General features: G+C 42.3%; 1 protein-coding gene across 7 annotated transcripts in view; it reads right to left on the reverse strand.

Annotated features, from left to right (window-relative positions):
• The window catches only part of LOC23687811 (CREB-binding protein), an 80,366-nt gene that overhangs the window by 35,928 nt on the left and 18,962 nt on the right, over positions 1-25,476 (reverse strand). For all 7 annotated transcript variants that reach the window (XM_021839216.1, XM_021839217.1, XM_021839215.1 and 4 more), the window contains 3 exons: positions 21,631-25,438; positions 21,271-21,560; positions 21,045-21,202 (listed from right to left, as the gene is read on the reverse strand). In XM_021839216.1, coding sequence (XP_021694908.1) covers positions 21,045-21,202; positions 21,271-21,560; positions 21,631-25,438 — 4,256 coding nt within the window. The remainder of the gene's footprint in view (positions 1-21,044; positions 21,203-21,270; positions 21,561-21,630; positions 25,439-25,476) is intronic.

Consider the following 25,476-nt stretch of genomic DNA (forward strand, 5'->3'; position numbering starts at 1 on the left):
ATATTGATTAGACTGGCCCAGCTCAGTATGGGAGAAAAATAAAGCTGTGTAATTCAACGGGGCACCGCCCAGGATTATTCCTTAAGGTTGTTAGAGGAAGACTTCTTGAAAATTTCAGCTCATTTGGTCGGTCCATGAACTGGCGTATTGAATTGAAGTTAATATGGGAATTCAGCTCAAACATATGGGATACAACACATCATCTACTGTTTGCTTCAGATTGTTGATCGCGTGCAAAAACATTACTTGATACCATAGCGAATAATATTGTAGAAGGTTGTATCATGAATAAAATTGATAAAGTTGGTGTGAAAATGAGCTTAAATCCAGATACAACCTCATGCAGCTATGTTCATTAGGGTGTCAACTAGTGAATTTGGCATTCTGGGCTCAATAGAACGAAACAGTGACATAGTGTCAACTTTCAAAATATCTGAAACGAATATCCCATACAAACTTCGAAATGAATGCGCCATTTGATAGAACAATCAATTGAGTTGAAATTTTGAGAGAGCCTTTTTCTCGCTCTAACGGCCGACTGCTTTACCATTGCTTAAGTCGTAAACCATGCTTACCCATATAGTTTAACTAGGTTTAAGGCTTAAGCGGTGGTGAAGAAATCGGCCCTAACACACATATCTAGGGGTGCCCCGTTAAGTTCTACAACTTTTTTTTTAAGAACCAGTCTGTTGATACCAGTTGATTCGTGATCAAACGTCAACATCCCACCGCAAAATCGCTAGTGTTTGGAGGTAATTTTAACCTCCAAATTGTCAAATAACCTCAAAATCATCACCTCCAAGTTAGTTCTGTTATCCTCCGTTATATGAAATATGGTGACACGTCGATCGTCGCAAGTTTATCGTTAAACAGTGAATAGCAGAAGTCTTGTTGTATTCATGTAGTTTTTCATTGTCCAACAGGTCATGGCCCCAGGAACGCCTGGAGGACGCTGAGGCGGCTTCGATGGGGACCACGAGGAAGCACTTGGACGAGCAGACATGGCCTGGACAAGGAGACAGAACCTCAACGAGGGGATAGAGCCAGCACGAGAGGTGGAGTCTGGACGGGAGGTGGCTTGGACGAAGTGACCAAGAGTTGGAGGCCAAGATCCTGAGAACGAGGCTGATGCTGGCTGATCGGAGAAGACGACTTTGGAAGAGCTGGAAAACTCAAAAGTCAGAGGGGGCTTGGAGGACGGTGCGGTTGACCAAGAGGACGATGGTGCAGCTGGCCAGGAGAAGCTCGACTATGAGGAGTTCGGAAGCTATGAGGAGCTCGGTGCCAGGAGGGGCTAAGAGAGCAGGAAGAGCTCGGTGGCAGATGTGCGTTTCGGAGGTTGTATGATGCGGAGGATTGTTGGAGATCTGGTACATCACACTCTCTGCAGTGGCGATGTCTATGGGTAAGAATTGTAGAGGTTACGCTTTTCGAGTAATATTGTGGGCTTCGTGGCCGTGCGGTTAGCGGCGTCAGTCGTTTAGGCGTATTGTGAATGTCACGTAGCGTGGGTTCGATTCCCGCTCCAGTTGGTGGAAAAGTTGTCAAAACGAAAAAATTCATCACTGGACTATTGGGTATTTCATGTTGTCCGTTGCCTAATGTTAGTGATTGTTCAGTCTGTGTAGCCTTTGGCTGAAGACGGTGTAAATTGTCTTTTTTATCGAGTAATATTGTTAATATGTAGTAAATATGTTGACACTCAGACATGGAATAAAAGAGAGGTGCTAGCTGGTAGCGATATCAGTCAGTAGCCTGCGGTGTGGAGCGGAAGAGCCTGCCTTTTTTGTAGTCGTTTTTATTTCAACACAAATTAACAACGATGTTGGATGGAAATGAGCTCAAGAAAAAAACAAAGATGAAGAGCGTATCGTGCATTAAAGGTGAACAGACAAGGGATTTGTTTTCTTCAAGTTCCTCTATAGCAAAAGGCCTGCTAGATCTAGTACATGCAGGAGTGTTTGGACCCATTGAAATACCGTCAGTTGGAGGAAGCCGTTATTTTCTTACTTTTGCGGACGATGCAAGTAGAAAGGTGTTTGTGTATTTCTTGGATGCGCAAGATCAAGTGTTCAACGCGTACGAGGATTTCAAATCGATGGCGAGCGTCAGATCGATGTTAAACGATGCTCGGCTAACGAATAAATTTTGGGCAGAGGCTGTTTCAAGGCTCCCTTCGAGTTCGTTCATTTTTTTTACTGTAACTTCCGGTGGTCCAAATGAACACAAAGGAACATAACTTAAGATTTTCATAGTGTTATCATTATTATGGGTCATCCTTATACACAGCTTCAAAGATAGGCGTTGAATATCGGAAGTAAGAAGAAGCCGGCGCAGGAGAAGATTGTCTATAAGTACCATGCCTCGGGAAGGTCACATGAAGCGTTACTAATGGAAGAAGAAAGGCGTCGGAAATCTAATTTCTGGCACCAAGTAAGTGATGTTTATGGTAGACCGTGTATCAGCTTAGCAAGAGAACCATAAAAAACTATTTTTGTTTTCCTGGATACTGATGAATGACAGGACAATTATTGTAAAGGCGCTATCTCCATGGAGACACATACGTTTTAAAGCTGGAAATACAACAGATGAGACTGCCAGTCCACTCCGGGATCTCCGAGAAGCTCTGAGGATCGTTGTGAACATTTCAATGAAGACAGGGTGAGAATTGAAATAGGCTTCTCGTTGCTGAAATATTCGGTAGGCTAGTCAGCTCATATTTCTTCATGATCTTCAAATCACATAATTCATTGTTTGTCTGATGGAATGATTTCACAACCTACAATAAATTTAATCGGGTCTTATGATTTTTTCGTTTCGTAAATGGTCAACTTCCTGGAAGAGTTATGGAAAGTCGAGTCAAAATAGTCACGAATTCCAGTCGCAATGCATCTCTGGATTTCTCTACTGGTGTCGATGATGATCACCAGTCTGCCCAAGTACACAGTACAATTCTCCAAACACTTCGATTTCCTTGCCCATCCAATCACCATGTACTTCGTTTTCAGCACATTAATGCCCAAACTGACCCAGAAGGATGCTTGCAATGATATCAACATCTTCGGCGGTCAAATAACTGTACAGACGATCTTCATCGTGCCGTGATCAAAATCACATCCGTGCATAAGATTATGTTGTCCATGAAGTGTTTTACGAGCAACCAAGGTTCTCTTTCGAAGATTTCGTTGCGGAGCGCATATGCTTATTTAAGGTAACAAGGATAGATAATCTGTATGATTGGCGAGTAAACAAACTAGCAGCATTAGCTGAATTCGTGTTATCTTTCTGCCCATATTAGCCCAATTTCTTGTAGATCTCTCGTATGTGCTGAACACAATACTGTTCTTCCCTTCATATTGCAATCTCAAACTTCTTGCAGGCTCTTCCTCCCGATAACGAATTCCGTAACTCTTCCAAAATAGATTTTCATGACTCGAGACTGAATTTGGCGAGAACCACGAGATATCCTCCCCAGACTATAAAAAACGAGCCAAATGTAACAAACCAGCAATTGTTTAAGCGGTGTATACCCGTTTCGATTAGCGAATAAAGTTTGCTAATATGAACGCAAACATATTGCTCATCAAAGCTACAAATTCCAAGAGGCATTCGCGAGATTTAACCCCTTCGAGCCTCTAGCACGTTTATCGATCGTTTCAAATTCAAAATTTGTTTTGTACGAAGTACTGAATAGATATTTGAAGAAACTGTCTTAGATAATTCAAGTACTCTATGGAATCTGTGAGAAATGATTTTAAGTTCAAACATGTCTTTAAAACTTAATCTGAATGAATAATGAAAAAGAGTTGAAAGTTTTCTTGAGAATATTTGCTAATGTACTGAAATATAAAAATGAAGTATCATAGGAAGTAGTTTATCTCTGGTGCTAAATTAGGTGCGATTCCATGAACATAGAAACCAATTTTTGTCGATATCCCGTTCAGAACTACCCTTATCATCTTATCGCAAAGGATCTATCCAACCCATATTGGCTAAGCAATAGAGTAGTCAAACGCATGTCAATGGCCACACATCCAGCATGCCACTCCACTCTCATCTTTCGTCGTCTTGTGGTGTTCGCGAGCGGCATCACGACATCACGAAGAAGATTCGTCTTATTTTTGCCTTTCATCCCACAATACCTGCTGATGATAGCACTCAGTCAATCTATATGGTGGTTACGTGCAGTAGTTTTTTTTATTTTCTCCAAAAAGATTTCTTCATCGAAATTTATCTCTCTTTTACTCGAGCAGTCAGTCACACAGGCATACGTGGGTATGTGTGTTTCGAGTCCGTTGCTGGTTCGATTTTCCAGTCGGTCGATTACCGACTGGCTGCTTGTGGTTGAGGTGTGATCTGATTTCTACAGCTTGCGCTTTTATTTACTGCACCGATGATCTCCACCAAACGGGTTTGTCAAAACGATCGAAGACGAATTCGGGTTGACGTCTTCATCATATTCGAAGGATGTCCAATAATCACCTTATTCAATATTTGTTTTATTGAAAAAAAAAATGTCTTGATAATGATTCGCAAGCATAGACATGTCATTAGGTTTATGAATCTCGAAAATCTTCGAATAATCGCTTCCAATCACCATAACGCAAAAGAAGACAAAAAAGTTCATTCGAATCTTGTGAGCGATTCGAAACGTTTTTCTCGCTCTCAATCTCTTTCAGTGGGTGATACACTCGTCAAAATCAGTCAAAAATTGAGAGAGTACCTACAGTGTAGGTACTCAACGTAGGCATCACTGTGTACGTGTGGAACCGCTTTTTTGGGATGGCGAGAAAAATCAAAGAGACTGCTTGCTTCAAGTCTCTTGCTTCACACTTTTCACACAAAATGTTGCCAAGCTCTGTTGAATGCTTATGCGCCTCTACGCTGGAAGGTGTTCGATTCGGTAGCGGCGATTGATATGGGGAGCCGAAAAACAAGAGCAATAGCTGCTCATCATCCCCGATCTTCATCATCATCACCATCATCTTCGGGGGTGAGAAATAATTGCGCGCGATAGTTTCTCCGGTTGTTGTTGGCACGCGCACTTGTTCCAATCGAATGGGTTGATGCTTCTTCTGTTGCCGGACAGGTGCGTGAAGGTGTGTATGTATGGCGACGACGACGACGACCAAGACGGGTCATCATCGCGAATAACGTTTGACGCCGCCAAAAATGCGCCAGACATAGAGTCGATACCGGAGTAGGACAATTGCTGCACGTTGTCTCCGATTGCGATGTTGGGTAGTGCGAAATGAGCATTTGTGGAGATGCTCAGGTCATCATTCACAGAAGATATTTCTGCAGCTGTTGCAATATAGGACTAGAGTATTGAGCTGAGAAGCAGGTTTTGTAATACCGAAAAAGAGGCAAATTTTGATTTATTCTTCTGGCTTTGTCTACCATCGGATCTAGGAAATCTCCAGACAGTGTTTTCTACTACATTAGGCCTTTTAGTAATTCCACTTATGAAATTTTCTTCCTCTAAAATTGTTTGCTTTTTTCGCTGCCTCCTAGTTCTTTTAGCTTTCTGAACTTTGCTGCCTTTTATCTTTTGATATTTCCTACCTTTTAGTTTTTTAAGGTTTTCGGCATTTATTTATTTCCTCTTTTGGGCATTCATTTTTTTTAAACTAATAGGAGTATTTTTGTCTTTCTTGCAATGGAATTCTAGTTTCTGACTTCTTGCTTTTCATACCTTCCATCAAATCTGCTATGTCTTCTGGCTTTTTTCCGCTTTCTGGTCATTTCTGTTTTTAGGCGGTTTATGTCTTCTGATTTGGTCTGCCTTTCAATTTTTTTAAAATCTTGGTCTTGTTTTTATTTTTCGGTCTTGAGGCTTTTTAATTATTTCGATTTTCTCACTTTCTGCTTTCTGACCATTTCTGACTTCAGAACTTTTCTACCTTATAATCTTTTTTGCCTTCTGACCATTCTGCCTCTTGATCGATCCTGTGGTCCATCTTTTAGCATTTGGTCTATGTTCATTTTAAACCTTTTCATTTTCTTCGACGTATCTTTTTAATGCATTTTTTCTTCTTGATGTTTTTTGGTGCATAATATTTTCTGCCTTATGATTTTTTGTATTTTAACCAGAAAGCAGCTTTTTAGATTCTCTGTCATCTTCTGATGTTTTGCCTCCTGAAATTCACCTTCTTGATTTTCTTGTAGTACTTTCTTCTGCACTTTCGGAAAATTCCTGCTATCTGATTTCTTACGTTTAAGCCTCTGGGCAGAATCTCGATAAAGAGAATCAAAAAATATATTTGAGCATTGTAATTTGTACAGGCCTCTGCTGTACGTAGAATACGTCTCTATTCGATTCGGTACAGGGCTGCCCTTCGAAGGGTTGCGATCGTCCTCAACTTGATCAACCTATCTTGCTCGCTGCGCACCAGTTGTCTTGTGCAGGTGAGATTGTTTTCAAGAATCATTTTCACCAGGTTGTTATCCGACATTCTGATGACATGCTCGGCCCACCGCAAACTCTCAATTTTTGCGAGGTGAACGATGGTTGGTTCTCCCTGGAACTGGTGCAATTCATGGTTCATTATTTTTCTCCAACTCCGCCGTAGATGGTTCGCAGCACCTTCCGTTCTTAAACAACAAGTGTGCGTTCATCCTCTGCCCGTAGGATCCATGTTTCGTGCCCATGGAGGAGTACCGGTCTGATCAGCGTCTTGTAGGCAGCTAACTTCATGCGATGTCGAGCTTTTCTTGACCGAAGCGTTCTGTGAAGCCCAAAGTAGGCACGATGTCCAGCAACGATGCGTCTCTGGATTTCTCTGGCGATCATAAGTCATCCAAGTACACGAATTTTTCGACCATCTAAATTTCATCACCATCAATATGAACTCGAGTTGGGGGACGTGCCGTGTCCTTTCTTGAGCTCCACGATGTCATGTACTTCGTCTTCGACACATTGATGTTCAGTCCGATTCGCCTAGCTTCAACCCTTTGTCAGATGTAAATAAGCGCCGTCGTCTTGAAGTTCGGTGCAACGATATCAATATCGATAAACAATAAGCTGAACGGAATTCCTGAAGATACAATCTTCGTGACCAGTGGCGACTCGTAACCTCACTATCTACCTGTTCTACGACTCTAAAAATGACTATTTCGACAAATTTAGATTATAAATCAGAAAGTTTTTAATCAAAATCGTCCTTTCTAACAAATCTCTATTTATTAGATGCAAATTTGTTCCTGAAATTCAAGAATTTCGAATCGTGGAACAGGTAGATTTGAGGTTAGGGAATCGCCACTGTTCGTGACTATTCCAGCTCTTGATGTTTTCGCGGATTCCAGTATGAGCCTACACGGATTGGAGCAGTAGCTTTTACGAAGCTTTCATAACTCGAAACAGAAGCCTTCGTGCTTTAAGCAAAAACCTCCACAGCTTCGAACAGAAGCTAGTAAATAATCAGCACTGAGTAGTTATCTTATCGTCGGGCAGAAGCTTTCGAAATTCCGAGTAGCGCAACTTTCAGCAGTTTCAAGCTCGAGATTTCTATGCTTTGAGCAGAAGCTAGCTTTGAGCGAAAGCTTTTGCAGCTTTGAACAGAAGTTTTCGTATATTCGGGCAAAGGCATTCGCAGATTCGAGCAGAAGCTTTCTCCAAGCTTCGAACAGAAGGTTTTTTTCAAGCTTCGAGTAGAAGCTTTTTTTAAGCTTCGTGCAAAAGTTTTCCGAGCTTTGTGCAGAAGCATTATGAGAAGAAGCTCTCCAATCCGCTTTGCAAACTTCGAACAGAAGCTTTCCCAACTTCAAATAGAACGAATGATCTTCCAGAAGCTGTCCTATTAGTCCAAGCTTCGTGCAGCTGCTTTCAGTGCATAGTCAAGAAGCTTTGTGATCTTCGTTCAGTTGCTGTGTGAACTTCGTTCAGAAGGTTTAAAAGGTTCGTTCTGAGTTTCGCAGAGAACATTTGTGAGGTTCGTTCAGAAGCTTCGTAAGATTTGCAAGCCTCGTTCAGAAGTTTTTTTTTGAACAACGTTCAGAAGCTTTCTGAGTAGTATTTAGATGCTTTCAAAGTTTTCGTCAGCAGTTTTGTTGTTCACAATCTTTCTTGTTTACGTTCAGAGGCTTTTAACCCTCTAATACCCAATTTTTTTGACGTAGGACTACGTCTTTGTTTTCTATATTGGGGTGCACTTTAAAAGTACGGAAAATGAGACATGTAACGAAATTAGGGGAGATTTTGAACGTTAATAACTCAGTTGTTTATGAACCAATTATTACGATTTTAGTATCATTCGATCAGAAATGTATCTACGCATCGTTAGTAATATATCCGATAAGTGAATTTTGTTGTTTAACTATTGAAAATTTGATAAATGTTGACCCCTTTCTTATCCAACCAATCACGTTCAAGCACTTTTCGACGGTGTCGCTTCCCACTATAAAAGCAAATGGTCCCTGCTTCTTCCCTCAGTCTTCTTTTTGCAGTCGGACTGTGAACACGGTCGGGCGAGTCATTCTCGCTTTGCTTTTGCACCCGCGTCACAGTCCAATTTGTGTCGTCGGAAGAGGAAGACGCAAGATTGATTTGCGGCGGCGATGACGATGGCTTGGGCGCTTCTCCGAGCGGCAAACTACTGCTGCTCGGAGAAGCGTCCAAGCCATCGTCTTTGGCGCCGCAAATTTATCCGCGCTCCCAGATTTCGACCCGTGATAAATTCAGCATCGGCGGTCAAGAAGCAAGCCCGATAGGAACCAGATACCAGAAGCCCCCAGAATTGCTGATCCGAGGAGCTGCTGCTAATCGAGCGTCGGAAGCGCTCGAGTTTCCAGATTTCGACACGTGCCCGTGGATCCACTACCCGTTGCTGTTTGCGTTGAGGATTTCCCGTTTGACCATGGCGATCAAGTGATAACTTCCCGCAGTGCTATTCATCTGCCATCGGACCTTGTCAGGACCATCAAATTTGTGGTAAAGAGTTGAAGGAATAATATTTCCAACCTGATTACATCTTATATTCCTCAATCAATCTCGCAGTTTCGTACAAAATTTAATTTGTTATGAATAATTGATGGCACGTCAATTTGAGACTATTCGTGGACGCTGCTGCAGTGCCGTCGGGGTGAGTGCTCAAAATTTCATAACGATTGTAAACTAGAGTGGAATTTCCGACAGTGTCTTTGATTTGCCATATTTTATGAGAACACTTCGATTACGAAAATGATCACATGTAACAAAATTGCGACATGTTTAGTATGCTTTTGAAAAGAAATTCTAATTGAACAATATTCATCATTTTGGCACCCATGGATCAGAAATTTACCTTCATATTAAAGAAAACTATTGATTATCAATAGCTATCTATAGAATATTTAGTAAATGTCAACCCTTTCATTCATGTTCGACCAATTTCTCACGCATTATCATTTTTCGCAATTATCAAGTAATTCTAAGTCCAACTCATTATTGGCACATATGCATTTCCCAGATTGGTCGATTAGAAAGAGAAGAGCACGAAGGGGAGGAGCATAATCTGCTAATCTAAGGGTATATAGCATGCTCCCATCGTTGGATTCGGTTTCATTCCGTTTCGACTTCCGAGCTGGCAAGAGCTCCTCCAAACCGGCTCAGCTCCTCGCTACCAGAGGCAAGCTACGAGATGGCTGAAGAACATCGACCAAAGCCGCTTGTTGAAGCGCACATCGTCATCCGCAACGCAAATCTCATCGGGCGAGGAGGATTGCAACAAGTGCGCCGTCAAAATGTGTCCGTGTTACGCAAATTCAACAGTTCAATCGGCCCTTTTCAGAGCCAACAAATGTGTTTCAAAGAGTTGATTGTGTAATATTCCCTAATTTGTTCGAGATGATCGTCATCCGCACCGCAAATCTCATCGGGCGAGGAGGACGCAACAAGTGCGCCGTCAAAATGTGTCCGTGTTACGCAAATTCAACAGTTCAATCGGCCCTTTTCAGAGCCAACAAATGTGTTTTAAAGAGTTATTTGTGTAATATTCCCTAATGTGTTTACCACATACTTGCTATAATTTCTTAATTCATCTCATAGCAGCATACAATAATTGATTTATTGCGAATAATTGACAATACGGCAATTAGAGGATGTTTCCGAGGACGCTGCTGCAGTGCCGTCGGGATGCAATAACAGCATAATGCTAATCTTGTACATCCCTTACCCAGACATCAGTTTCATACAGCCTATTTCCCAGATAAGAAAACGAAGAATTTGAAAGGAGGAGCATCACCTGCTATTCTAAGGGTATAAAGCATCCCTCCTTCGTTGAATTCGGTTTCATTCTGTTTTCGCTTTCGAGCTGGTAAGAGCTCCTCCAAACCGGCTCAGCTCCTCGCTACCAGAGGCAAGCTGTTGATCACCAAGCGGCGGCAAGTTTGTACGAGATGGGTGAAGAAAATCGACCAAAGCCGCTTGTTGAAGCGCACATCGTCATCCGCACCGTAAATCTCATCGTGCGAGGAGGATTGCAACCAGTGCGCCGCCAAAATGTGTCCGTGTTACGCAAATTCAACAATTCAATCGGCGCTTTTCAGAGCCAACAAATGTGTTTTAAAGAGTTATTTGTGTAATATTCCCTAATGTGTTTACCACATACTTGCTATAATTTCTTAATTCATCTCAAAGCATCATACATTAATAGATTTATTACAAATAATTGACAATACGGCAATTTGAGGATGTTTCCGAGGACGCTGCTGCAGTGCCGTCGGGATGCAATAACAGCATAATGCTAATCTTGTACATCCCTTACCCAGACATCAGTTTCATATAGCCTATTTCCCAGATAAGAAAACGAAGAATTTGAAAGGAGGAGCATCACCTGCTATTCTAAGGGTATAAAGCATCCCTCCTTCGTTGAATTCGGTTTCATTCTGTTTTCGCTTTCGAGCTGGTAAGAGCTCCTCCAAACCGGCTCAGCTCCTCGCTACCAGAGGCAAGCTGTTCGTACGAGATGGCTGTAGAAAATCGACCAAAGCCGCTTGTTGAAGCGCACCGCAAATCTCATCGGGCGAGGAGGATATCAACCAGTGCGCCGTCAAAGTGTGTCCGTGTTACGCAAATTCAATCGGCCCTTTTCAGAGCCAACAAAGGTGTTTTAAAGAGTTGATTGTGTAATATTCCCTAATTTGTTCGAGATGGCTGAAGAAAATCGACCAAAGCCGCTTGTTGCAGCGCACATCGTCATCAGCACCGCAAATCTCAACGGGCGAGGAGGACGCAACCAGTGCGCCGTCAAAATGTGTCCGTGTTACGCAAATTCAACAATTCAATCGGCCCTTTCCAGAGCCAACAAATGTGTCAAAGAGTTAGTTGTGTAATATTCCCTAATGTGTTTACCACATACTTGCTATAATTTCTTAATTCATCTCATAGCAGCATACAATAATTGATTTATTACGAATTATTGACAATACTGCAATTTGAGGATGTTTCCGAGGACGCTGCTGATGTGCCGTTGGGATGCAATATATTTCCTATTGTTACGTGGTCCTACGTCACCAGTTCGTACAACTCCATAGGGATGTACCCTTATAGTTTTATTTTCGATTTAAGTATTATTTTTCGTTATCTAAAATCGTTCGAAACACGTTTTTGGGCATTTATTTATTTTTATTCGCAAATTTTTAAATTTTGGTTTTTAATTTTTATAATTTTTATTTTTGAACATCCCTAGCTTTTTTCATTTTTTCTTGAAGCCTTTTCTAGTTGTTGTTTTTTGGCAATAATAAAAATTTAAATTGTTACGGTATTTTTAAAAATATTAATTTTTTAATTTTTTTTTTTTTCGGAGCGTATTTTATTTTGCGTGTAACTAACGGAAAAACAGGTTTGAAATGATTTTAATACCACCAGGCTCTTCTTTTGTGATAGGTTAATCGTAGAAAAATTTAAAAGGTACGATTTTTTTATATTACACGTTGAATGAAGCCCAAGCATTTGTAGGTTATATAAGAATGCAATTTTTCAAACAATTTCTAAAAATACAAAAAAGTTTCAAAAGTCATAAAAAACTTTTCTTATATGCGTGTTATGAGTCAAGGTATAAGCCAAAAATAAAATCATTTTGATTTCCGATTTACGAAAAAATATACAAAATTGCAAAGTGTACCCCGTCTAAAGGCGGGGTTGGGTATTAGAGGGTTAAGCAACATTAACAAGCATTTTGAGCTTCGTTCACAAGAATTCAGAGAACTTGGCCCACAAGCATTAAAAAATTCGTTAATAGGCCTCAAGAGCTTCATTCAGAAGCTTGCTAAGCCAATGATTCAAAATCTCTCTGAGCTTCAATCAGATTTTCCTGAGTTGTTTCAGCAGCTTTCTATTCTTCATGCTGAAGCTCTCTAAACTTGAATTCTTTAACTTGAATTCTAAAGCTATTTGAGCTACCTTCTGAATAGAATGCTTTTTTCAGAATTTCGCTTAGAAGCTTTCGGACCTTTGTTTAGAAACATAAAAGAAGCTTTAAGAGCTCTGTAAGGTTTGTTTCATTTTGAAGCTTTTGAAATTTCGTTTTGAAATTTTAGTCATAAGCTCATGAATCTTTCGAAATTTCTGGTAGAAGATTTTGAATCTTCAGCCAGAAGCAAAAACTTGTTAAGATTCATTCAGAAGATTTTAAAGCTTTAAGAAGCTTTGATGTTTCATCCAGAAGCTATTGATGCTTTACTCAGAAGCTTTTGAAACTACCATCATAAGCTTTCCACATTTTAGTCATAAGATGTTAAAGATTACCTACATCCAGAAGCTTTTGTAGCTTTTTTAGAAGTTCTTGAGAGCTCAAGATCGAATGCATGAGTTTAATTACGAAGTTCTTGAAGTTCGATTTAAAGTGATTGGAACTTCATTCCGCGAACTTATCAAGTTTTATTCCAAAGTTTGTTAAGGTGAAACAGTTTTGAATCTACTTCTAAGATTGCACTAAAACTTAAAGGACACAAATCTTGCGAAGAAAGCAACCAAAAACAGTGCCCTTTTTATTTTGGCTTTGTGCACTAACAGAAAGCTTATAATAAGAAGATCAGAAACCCATCTATTTCTCCAGTTTTGTGCTTTTGAAAACGTGAGTAGGGCACAATTCGGCCATTGAGCCAGCCATCTTCGGATTCCGCGATGTTCCACCTTAAGCTTTATTTCAAAGCTTTTAAGATTTATTTTCGAAGCATGTGAAGCATAATTTCCATGCTTTTAAAGCTTAATTCCAAAGGTATTGAGGCTTTGTTCAAAAACTTTCGAAGTTGCATTCCGAACCTTCGAAGCTCGATTAAGGTGAAACATCTCGGAATGCAAAAATGGCCGGCACAATGGCCGACTTCTCCACCTACTCACGTTTTCAAAGGCACAAAACTGGAGGAATAGTTGGCAAATGTTCCTGACCTTCTTATTTTAAGCTTTCTGCTAGTGCACAAAGCCAAAATAAAAAGTGCACTGTTGTGGGATGCTTTCTTCGCGAGATTTGTGCTTTTGAAGTTTTAGTGCAATCTTAGAAGTTGATTCCAAACTGTTTCACCTTAAGAATCTCATGAAGTTCCATTCAGAAGCTTTTGAAGCTTTTTTTGAATTCAGAAGCTTTATTCTGAAGCTTGTGAACAGCAAACACGAAAGACCATCGCCTTTTCGAAACCCTCTGCGAGAGCCGAAGGAACTCGAGAGTGTTCCTGATACTCGGATTACGTACATCAACCGCTCAATCGTCGCCTTGATCAATCTTGTCGATTCTTCCGGGGAACCACTCCTCCTCTGTTCCAACCTCTTTTTGAGTTTTGGTCTTTTCTATTTACTGATCCTAATGTTAAGTAACTCGTGGTAACACTTGCTACTGCGCTTTCCTGAGATTCTGCTTTATGCTACCCTTCAGCAAGTAAATAAAAACATACAGTCATCCCTCCATGAGTCGATGTTCCATTACTAGATATCGACTCATGGAACCATACTAAAAACATAAAATCATGATTACTATGATGGTCCCTTCAAACAGCTTTCCAAAGAATAGCTGTTCCATGACTCGATATTTCCATGAGTCGATGGTCCCTTCAATATCGACTCATGGAGGTTTGACTGTAATTTAGTACTGTACCATGCAGTTCCAACTACATTGTGTATCCTTTGACAGATATTCGTATTTCGACCTCAACTGTAGTCAACGTCTTCCTTCAGTGTCGCGTACTAGACTTGACTTCCATCCAGTCCTAGTCGTCTTCTGCATTTGTCTGCTTTCCGACCTTGTGTCTGTGCATTTTTCTGTCAATAAGTCTTTCTTGCTATCCCATCTGCTAAACATATCTTCTTTCTGTGTTTTGGCTTGCTTTTTCTTCCACTATTGTCTTTTATTGTCTTCTAGCCAAAGCTTTCTTTTTATTATCTTTATTTCATCCTGTTTTTTCGATCTTGCGATCTTTCCAGTCTTTTCTGCCTTTAGATGGAATCTTTATTACATCCTGTTACTTTTTCCCTTGTCCATTTCTTCTAGTTCACTATTCCTTTTAATTTTTATTGCATTGTGATTCGTTCTGCTTTCCAGCTTCTTCTTCCTTCTGATAATTTACGTCTTATGATATTTCATTCCTTCATCCTAAATGGCACAAAACCTGCTTCTCAGAATGCACAAACACTTGAAATCTATTTTTGGATCTCATGCGACGTTGCCTCTTTGCACTCTACTTTTTTGCCGTTTTGTCAGTAGATCAACCCGCTGTTGATCGATTGCCGTGTTTTTCGGGTATATCGGAACGTGTTCGCTCAGAGGGGGTCTTATTGTTTTCAAGCGGCTTGTCGATGTATTTTGTTGAGAACGCTGGTAATCAAACTCATGATCATCCGTTTATGTAGCGAACGTGTAGCCAACTATGCCACGTTGACCTCCCATTAGATTTTGCTGTCTTCTAATCTGCTCTATCTTATGGTCTTTTGCTTTGAGTCATTTGCACATTTCGTAACAATTTTGAGGTAAGATTTTCTACTGTTTTAATGGAGTTCCATGCGAGTCGTGGAGTTGATCACTGTTGTCAAATTTATCGATCTGGGAATGCATTATTCCCATGAATTTGGATAGAACTTTTGTAATTTAATTGGAAATCTTTGGTTGATGATTCTTTATGAATGAATGTCTCCTATATTAGAATCCACGCATAGATAAATACAGAATCGCTGCTTCGAATTTTCAAGGGTGTGTTTACGATTTGAGGATCTTTTCCCGAGATATTCTAGAGATTGTACCAATCAACATCTTGGAAAGAATACTCTAAAATATGGGAGGATGAGTAGATTTCTAGTGCATGGGACAATTTATGAAATATAAGCACCAACTTTAATAAATCTCTGAAATTCACCGAACTTGATGATTATAAATCATCAAGAGTAAAGTCGTATTCATGATTAGGTGCTTAGACACTCTTTAAAATGAGTTACTGTTAAACCTCCTTGATGCGATATCTGAAGGGGTCTACCCCGTTTGGCATAATGCCGTTTGGCATACAGTCGTTTGGCATAATAGTCATTTGGCATAACAGTCGTTTGGCATAATGGTCATTTGGCATAATGGTCGTTTGGCATAATTTGAAAAGAAGCTTTAGATTAAATAATAAAAAACAAAACATATACATGATGAACATCTTTATCTAGTCGTACGCTTCTCACACTGTTATGGGTCACTTTGTCACGATCCATTAGTCACTGTTTTTCAAATGTAATTCAAATGACAATGCCTCATACTAGTTTATTTGATATGTGTACTACGAAGCTGTAAATGTTTTAACGAATAACTTGTCATGATAAATAATAATTACACAAGTCTCAGTTTAATCATGGGATGAATCGGTTAAATATGCGGATAACGTGGTCTAAAAAATAAGAAGTTTGTTTTATTTTATTTATGTTTTATTAGCCAATGATTTCTCTATTTTTTTCAGAACCATTCCAGTATTCAATTCGCTTATGACTCATACAATATGCATAATATCGATTCTGGGTTGTTGCCAGGCAATAATACTTTAAAAGTGAGAATATTTCGTTTCGGTATCTTTCAAAACTATTTCCTTTAACATCAACAATAAAGTTCATCCACTCTGAAGCGTCTTGTAATCCATTCACGTACAAAAATGTTGTCAATTTAAGTCGCTCTTGATATTTCAATGTCTTGGATGCGATTATTTTTTTGATATTAGAAGGCCATAAATAAACTGGTCCACAGACGTCTTGAAACGTAAATAGTGGATTCGTTATATCTTCATATTCACGGTAAACTTTACACATTCTGTTTAAAGGATTGTTCATTTTGTTAACTTTAAAAACACTTCAATTTATTTAATTAACAAATTAGCCAAATTAATTAAAATTTTTAGCGATAAAATCACTCGGCAGACATGCGTACGTAAAACTTTTTTTTTTTTTTTTTTTTGTATGGTATTCAGTTGGAGCTGCCTGACAGCTTAACTTGTCAAGGCTGAACCCTCGGTCTGGCTTTTGCCAAGTTTCCCCTCTACCAGGACCAATACTCAGACGGACTAGGCAATGGCGCCCACATGAACACTGTTTTTTATTAGTATTGTGACGTGGTAGTTTTTGAAAAGTACCCATATTCCCTTGCTTCTGAGAAAAGGAAGCATTATGAAAATCAGCAGCTCCATTAGAATTTGTTTGAAATAGTAGTGTAGAATTTGTTTGAAATAGTAGTGCATTACTAATACTGTCTAGTCGAAATGGTTTTGAATAATTTGTCATTCAAGTGCTATTCTGATTACTATTGTCTTTAACGTAAGATTAGAGTCTTAAATGTCAAGTGTCGTCAAGTCTTAACAAAATAAGCTGTTTAGTAGTTCTAGTTAATTTCATTTTTTGTTGTTAAAAGTATTTATTGGTCATTACGTTCATATATCCTTAAAGAAAAAAGTCGCTTTCCTTGTCTGTTCAACAATTTTTCGAAACTAGCAAGTGTACCCTAATGATCGATCTCAGCGTCTTACTTTCCATAGTCATTTTTATAGTGAATATTGAAGAGTAAAGTTACCTTAGGCTTCTATAACAGTCTCCTACAAGATTCACTTTTCGGTGGCAAATGCAATGCTTCACAACGCCTACTTTCTGCTTGTAAATTTTGCGAAAATGAAGCTGGAATTAGATTATTTATACCGCTGTTACAAAAGAGGTATTTCTTATTATGGCAATGTAAAAACCATATTAAAATAAGATTGTCGCCACTTATTTCTACTCAGTGAATCTACTAGTCATTTTCCTAAGAGTTCCTAAGTATTCCCTACGTCGTATATGATAACGATGTATCTAGCTAGCTAATAGTAAGAGTGGCTACGGATCATTCTGGTTAGCAAAAGGCAAACTGAACGTCACCAATAGTATTAATGTCCACTTCGAATAGATTAATTATTTGAAATGGGCATCAATTCTATCAATGACGCAGAATGTCCGTTGGATCACATCCGAGATATTATTGCGTCTATGCCATATGAATTATGACGCGGCTTTAAGCAAAAAATGCCAAAATGTGATACCACCACTACAGGTTACGCCTTTGGTTTCCATCATATGGGCTAATGGATTATGCCCTCCCATCGCGGCAAGGTCGCATAACCAAGGGGAGGGACATGCGTACGTAAAACTGTTACAATTTTATTCGAACATGCCTCGTCCAACACCTGTACTGCCCATAAATGCATGTCAGTCCCATGTTTGCTGGATTTCCTATTCACATGGGACAATTATGCATTTATGCTCAGTGTACCTACCTCATGCTTAGGAATTCAAATAGAACGCAGCTTGCTGTGATCAAATTGAATTTAAAAGTCACTCATTGGTCGAAAAATCGAAAAATTTAAAATATGATCAGTAGGCTGTGACCACGTTGTACCCCGTTGATACTGGTTGCTAAGTAACGAGGCCGGTATCATTGTAAGAGGCATACTAGTGGAAGTTGGAAAAATGGTTCTTTTCTAATTCTGCTGTACGGCGGTTTAGACGCGAAAAATGGACTCGGACAGCGATAGCGATTTTTACGGAGTGGATGCAGCCGAAGCAGAAAATGATGTGCCGAAAGTGCTTAAATCATCCAAAGGCAAGGATTGTTTGGCTTTCAAAGGATTTTTATTCTATTCAAACAGAACACCGGTAAGTTTTTTTTTTTTAATTGTGCGAAATAATAATATAACTAAAAACCAAATTAATGTTTTAGAATGGTTCCACCCACTACTGGGAATGTAGGGGTAGACCACATGGACGCGGCTCGGGAAGCAGATGCTCTGCGCGTATGGTAACGTTCAAGGCGGGGAACGAACACCGCGTTCTGTCATGTTCGGACCATAACCACGAAAGCGACCCAATTCATTTAATGGGGCTAATGATGAGGAATTCCCTAAAGCGACGGGCCAACCAAAACAATGCAACGCCAGCGAAAATAGTACGCCAAGCCGGAGCAGAATTTCCTAATGCGGTGCAGCAGAGGATGTCGTTAAATGCACAACGTAAAATCATCGACCGAGTGCGAAAAAGTGACGAACTCCCAAAGGAACCCACTTCGTTGGCCGAATTTGAGGTGCCGATCAGCTTAAGAACAACCGTCGATGGAGAATCTTTCCTTATGTCTGATATTAAGGAAGGAAGCGACAGAGCAATCATTTTTGGTACGCTGGAAGGATTACGAAGTTTAGCCCTTGCCAAATACTGGATCGTTGACGGAACGTTCGATTGCGTTCCAGGTTTGTTTCGGCAACTGTTCACCATTCTTGGTAGCAGTTCGCCAAACCACGAACATGCGTTCCCCTTAATACACACGTTGATGACAGCAAAAAAATGAAGCGCTGTATCGGGCAGTCTTTGCAACACTAATAGAAAAGGCAAATGAGCTGGGGATCGATCTAGATCCACCAGTCATTTTATCAGATTTTGAAAAGGCTATCATCAACGCTATAAAATCTGAGTTCCCAGAAACAAAGAAAAATGCGTGCTTCTTTCACCTGTCCCAGAATTTCTGGAAAAGAATTCAAGAGGCAAAGCTTGTTGGAGAAATGACCAACAATATCGCCCTGTATCATTTCTTCAAAAAGACGCAAGCCCTTGCTTTTCTACCAACTGAACGTATACCAGCCGTGTTTGAGAATTTGAAAAAAAATGCGCCTGTTCAACTGAAGGATTTTATATCTTATGTGGACGAATACTACATCATGGGTCGTGTCCGGCGTATCGGAAAGGATGGGCGAATCGTTCGTACAGAACCACTGTACCCGCCGTCGTTGTGGTCGATTTACACTCAAAATAATCCACACGTCATTAGTACGTGGAAACATACGTGATTTTTTTCCATCTCACTTTTCACGTAGCACTTACGTGGATCATAGGTAACACAGAATGAACACATGAACACTTCAACATCGTCACTTCCACCGATGTTTCACGTAACAGCTACGTGAATTCTCCCGTATCTTTCACAAACCGTTCCAGTACATGCTAGATGATGTTCCCGTAAAATCCATCAACAATTTCCATAGTAATTACTCTGCTTCGTTTCAAATTTCATAAGGTTTATTCAATTCAAAAAGGGTTCAACTATTTAAAGAAAAGTGTTTTATTATATTAAATCGATGACAAGGTGCTCAAATTCGATACAGCCGTAGTACCTAGGTAGTTCCGACCGAGTTACTAGGAGCTTCGTTGGGTAGTGGTGCTCTGTTCAGTAGATGTAAACAGGTATACAATTTGGTACCCAGGTTGTCCGAGGATCCAGATTTACACAGCTCCTGCAGAATCACACAATGTCGGTACATTCGATAAAACAATGAAAAAAAAATAATTTTAATACTTACGCTTTGGGTAGAATGAAAAATATCAATCAGGTGCCGCCAAAACTTTTCGGGCCAAATTCTGATGCTGATTTGAATTGCAAGTTAGCTTTTTGCAAAGAAATATTCGCCTCCATACTTCAAAATCAGAAATTCTTTTGAGAATAACTGACCTCATCTTCACCATCTCGAACACAACAAACGATGAACGTAATATGAAATGTCAAATATCAAACCACAACACAGAATGAACTACCTATCGAAATGAATCTAAGTGGGGTACGTGATTTTCACGTAGGAGTGATGATCATAAACAGTAAATATTACTGAAGTCTCATTTCATCCTTACCAACGGTTGGATGATTGTTACCGTTGTCAGGTAAATTGAGTAAAAGTTCATTTTATAGGGATCTACGTGAATTTTCACGTAGCCTCGACATGTGGATTTTTTTGAGTGATGACAACATTTTGTCAAACGTTCCGCGTACCACAAACCAGATTGAAGCCTGGCACCGACGTTGGCAAACACTGGTAGCACGTCAAACTGGAGTGATTAAGCTGATGGGTGAGTTAAGGTTGGAGGAAAAATATACGGTTGAACAAATCGCAGCTCTTCTGGCTGGTACGTCCAGCAAGCAGAAGAAAACGATGTATCAAATTAATGATCAAGCGGTGAAGAATATTGTTGAAAATATTGATAAATATGAGGAAACTGATTATCTTGAGGCAATTGCAGCTCACTTAGGATCAAAATCAAAATAAGAGAGAGGTTTTTCATTACATTTCTATGAATACATAACAAAAATTGAAATAATAAATGCATTGGTAAATATATATTTCTTTTCATTGACTCATGTGAACAACGGTAACAAAAATGTTTTAAAAATACGATTTTTGGTTATGGTTATGTCAAACGACTATTATGCCAAATGACCATTATGCCAAATGGCATTATGCCAAAAGACTATTATGCCAAACGACTGTATGCCAAACGGCATTATGCCAAACGGGGTAGACTCATCTGAAGGGACCATGCCTAGGAATAAGCTGTTTGAGGGTACCATCACAGTAGCCATGACATTTTGTGTCTAATATGGTTCCATAAGTCGATATCGAGTTATGGAACATCGACTCATAGAGATTTCACTGTACCACCAAAGCTGTTCTTGTCATTAACCGAGAAACTATTACCATGTTAGATGAGATCCTAATCTACACTGGGATATGATGACAAATCAAAATGCATAGCGAGAAACATTCTCTCCACTTACCGGTTTTGGTAGCTGTAGTATTTGGCATCCCGCGGGATCGTGCACAGCTGCTTACCGTAGCAGCACAGCACCTGGGGATTAAAGGTGTACTTCCGACCACAGCAATATCCCAGCGATTGCATCACCGGATCAATCTCCTGCTCGAACACTTCCGACAACTACGTTGAAGAAACGAAACGCATTAGTCAACGTCTCACCTCAAGCTCTACGATTTCGAAACACTCACCTTGGTGCAGTACCGATAGACGCGGGACGTCTTCCGGTTGTACAGCCACGCGTTGTCGAACATGAGCCACACGTCGTCCACGTACTCCCACGGGTCCGAGTACTGGCCCGAATCGAGCTTCTTCCGGATCGTGCTCAGGTCCATGGGCTTCCGCACGATGTCGAAGTAGTCCGGAATGCCGAGCGTCGTCGGATCCACCGGCAGCCGGAAGGGAATCGATTCCGGCTCCTGCGCAACCAGCTTCTCCAGCGTGGGAAGCAGCGCTTCCCGCAGTTCTTCCGGTTTGAAGGCTGCGCGAAGGGAACAAGAGTTCGTTTGAATCAATCCTGGAAGCTTAGAAATAAATAAGGGGATACTTACAGCACTTCTTCTTGGTGTCGGCCGGATCCGACTGGATCGGCTCGGGAAAGACCTTCGGTTCGCTTTTGACGACGGCGTTGACGGTGGTGCTGGTGGCATTCGACGGCGACATCGGTTCCTCCTTGCACTTGACCACGTCCAGCTTGCTGTTGGTCTTCTCGGTGCCGTCCTGGCTTTCGCTCGTATCCATTGGTTCAGTCTTGATTTCCTGCTTGATGCTGGGGCAGTTGTCGTTGTTGACGCTTTTGCCTCCGCCGGCACCCGCTCCGGACCCACTGTCCGACGTGTCCATGTGGTTGGTGTCCGGTTCCGATTTGATGTCCTGTTCCTGTTTCAGCTCCAGCTTTCCGCCCTTGGCGCTGGATTCGTTTGCGGAGGAGTTTGCCACTCCAGAACCCGGCTGGGAGTCTTCGTCCTGATCGCGAGCTGCCGCTTCCAAAGCGGCCATTTGCGAACTCAGAGACGACGACATGGAACGGTTTACTGTACTACTGCTGGTGGTGGTGGACGAGGGCGTGATGGACGAAGAAGGCGTTGTGCTGGTGGTGCTTCCCGAGGAAGCGGTCGTCGTTGTCGTAGGCCCACTGGACGCCGTGCTTGTGATTAGGGTAGCGGACGTGGTTGCTGGCGTACTACTACTGCTACTGTTGGACAATGCGCCCAGAGCAGGTGGAGTCGAGATCGGGATAGGTGACGAGATTGGAGGTGGAGGAGTCGGTTCCGGTGCGGACGCTATCAAAGCCGACACATTTGGTGTATTGGGGGTGCTGACGGGTGGTGGCGGAATCGGCCCATTCGGAGTTAAACTAGGCGACGGTGACGGAATGGGAACACTATTACCGGAAGAGTTCAGGAGATCTCCACCGCTGGTTGGGGTGGCCGGCATTTGACCTAGGCTATTCCGCTGCTGTTGCTGCTGAGCGTTGTTTACACAGTTGCTGTTCAGCATTTGACTACCGTTGAAGGTGTTGTTCGGTTGCATCGAGTTGGACCCGCTGCTACCGAATGGTGATGGGATGGGCGGTGTTACGGTTTGATTCATGCCACCGGTTGAACCGATCATGGAATTGTTTTGGGACGTTGCTACTGCCACTGCTCCTTGGCCGGCGTTGGCGTACTTGGCCTTCATGATGTCGTTGAATTGCTGTAACCCACTTGGTGAGCTATCGGCAATCGAGGGACCATTCATGAATTGGGAGGCATTTTGCTGCGATGAGGGTGGCGTCATTCCAGGAGGGTGGTTGTTCATGCCCTGTTGCTGAGAGGTAAATGGAGACAAACCACCCGGGAGCACCGTTTGTTGCTGTTGACCCATGCTATTCGGACTGGGTCCAGGTTGGGAAACGAACAGCTGCTGCTGCTGAGGTTGTCCGGCATTCAGTTGCATTCGATTCTGCTGCATGAGGTTGTTCTGATTCAGCATATTCGGTCCAACTTGCCGAGGCATCTGCATCACATTGTTGGCGCCCATGTTGGGACCGCCGATCATTCCCGGGGCTTGATTGGGATTCATCGGCCGGATTTGGGCGTTTCCGCCGGGTTGTTGGAGCTGCTGTTGCTGTTCCTGCGCTTGCCGTTGCTGTTGCTGCATTTGCTGTTCTTTTCGCTTTTGCCGCTTCTCTTCCAGCTCCTTCTGGATTTTGTAGATCTTCTCCGCCAGAAGGTGGTAGTATTCCGACCGGGAGTTGGCCATTTCGTACATGTCTCCTTCGACTTTCTTCGCGTACGCCACCAGATTGTACATACGCTTGTCGAACATGGTCGAGGGATCCGGCGATGGGAAGATGGCTTGCACTAGCTTATGAACGAGATGATTTCGGAGATCAGGCGTTACGGAATGGTGCCAATCTTTGGTGCCTTGCACTGGGGCGGCGATCATCTGATTGGCTGGGAAGTTGCCACCAGCGCCAGCAGGACCTCCGGCATTGGCTCCACCGGGTTGCTGCTGTTGTTGCTGTTGCTGAACTGGACCTTGGCCGTCCTGATTGAACAGGACATTGCCTTGTAATGGAATGATATTTTGAGATTGGTTTTGCCCTTGCTGTTGCTGCTGCTGTTGTTGCAGTTGAGCATTGGATTGTTGCTGCTGTTGTTGTTGTTGCTGTTGCTGAAGGGCCGCAGCCATTTGTGTGACTTGGTTGCTTTGGTTTGATCCACCTGGCGCCTGGCTGGTAACAGGGATTCCACCTCCTACACCAACAACGGAAGCATCGCTAGTGGCATTAGGGAGTACATTGTTCATCATCTGATTCGGGGGAATCATCATCCGAACGGCTCCTTGGGGTTGATTGGCACCCAAGGGCATACTTCGCATACCGCCGACCATTCCAGGGCCGCCAGGTTGTGGCTGTTGACCTGGCATGCCTCCGGTCACTTGAGGGGGCATCTGGATCTGGCCACCCATCGCATTCGGAGCCGTTGAGGACGGACATTGAACTTGATTTCCGCCGAGCTGGTTGAACTGGCCTGGCATCTGCCCGAGGGGACCTTGTCCTGGTTGACCGGGCTGTTGTTGCTGCTGCTGGCTTGGATCCGGTCCAACGCCCTGCTGCAATTGGTTCTTTAGCTGGTTTTGTTGATTTTGCTGGTTCTGTTGTTGCTGCTGTTGCTGTTGTTGATTCTGTTGCTGTTGTTGCTGTCCGGGTTGTTGTTGACTCGGCTTATACTTGTTGGTATCTCGCAGAGGTAAACAAACCGGACAGTCCTGTCGAGCACAGTTCTTCCAATGGTTGATAATCTGCCGCGACGAGGAACAATGGGTTTTGGGACAGTTTTTCCCCAGTTGACAGGATTGCATGTGCGTCAGGACTTCTTTCATTGTCCGACAGTGCGCCAGGGTACAATTATTGCTGTTGGGATTTTCCGTTTCCCTTCGTTGGCATTTGTGAGCGTGCAGAAGCAGCACCAGCTGTTGTTGGATGAGTTTACGCTTTTCGGGATCCTGAAGCAAGGGATTACCGGGACCGCTTTGAGCAGGACCGGGCTGTTGAACGGCTGTTCCAGGAGTTGCTCCTGCAGCTCCGACTGGACCCGCAGGATTCATTTGATTCATTGGCTGGTTTTGAGTAGCTGATTGAGGCCTAACCGTTGCCGTTGGAATTCCGGATTGAGGTTGCGCCGGTGAAGGAGTGGGAGGTTGCGCCTGCGCGGCTACGCCTCCTTCATTGCCGACATTCATTCCAATCCCTGCTCCTGGCATGATATTACCCCCGAGAGGGTTTCCCATTCTCGCTCCGGCCATTGCCATGTTGGGCATCCTATTAATATTTGGAGGCGAAACTCGCACTTGAGCAATGCCTCCCGGATTCATTACGCTAACATTCGGTTGTTGGTAGCCTCCAAACGGTCCACCCGGTCCAATCTGATTCATCTGATTGCCCATCCCTACGACGTTGTGGTTCTGCATCAGATTCCTCAATCCTTGATTCATATGGCCAGGTCCTCGCGCCATATGCTGCCCGGGTTGACCCGGCATTCCTATCCGTCCAGGATTGTTCATCGGTCCGTTTTGAATCACATTCGGCAACTGATGCATTAGACCCGGATTCGGTCCACCTGGCTTCATGTTGTTGTTTATCACAATCCCTCCACCGGTCATAACTCCTCCGCTCAGACCCATGGTGGCGTTCGTCATGATTCCTCCGCCATTGTTCTGCGCAATGTTGTTCATCCCTAGCATTGCCCCGCTACCCATTGAACCCACCACCACGTTGTTCGCCATACTCTGGTTCATCGGCAGCAGGTTCGGGCTCTTGTTGGCCATCGGTCCAATTCCGATGATTTGCTGCCCAGCCATATTCTTGTTACCCTGGACGAAGGCGATTGGAATATTAGGGGATTTAGCAC

This window comes from Aedes aegypti, chromosome 1, assembly GCF_002204515.2.
Source record: "Aedes aegypti strain LVP_AGWG chromosome 1, AaegL5.0 Primary Assembly, whole genome shotgun sequence".
In the NCBI taxonomy this organism is placed as follows: domain Eukaryota; kingdom Metazoa; phylum Arthropoda; class Insecta; order Diptera; family Culicidae; genus Aedes; species Aedes aegypti.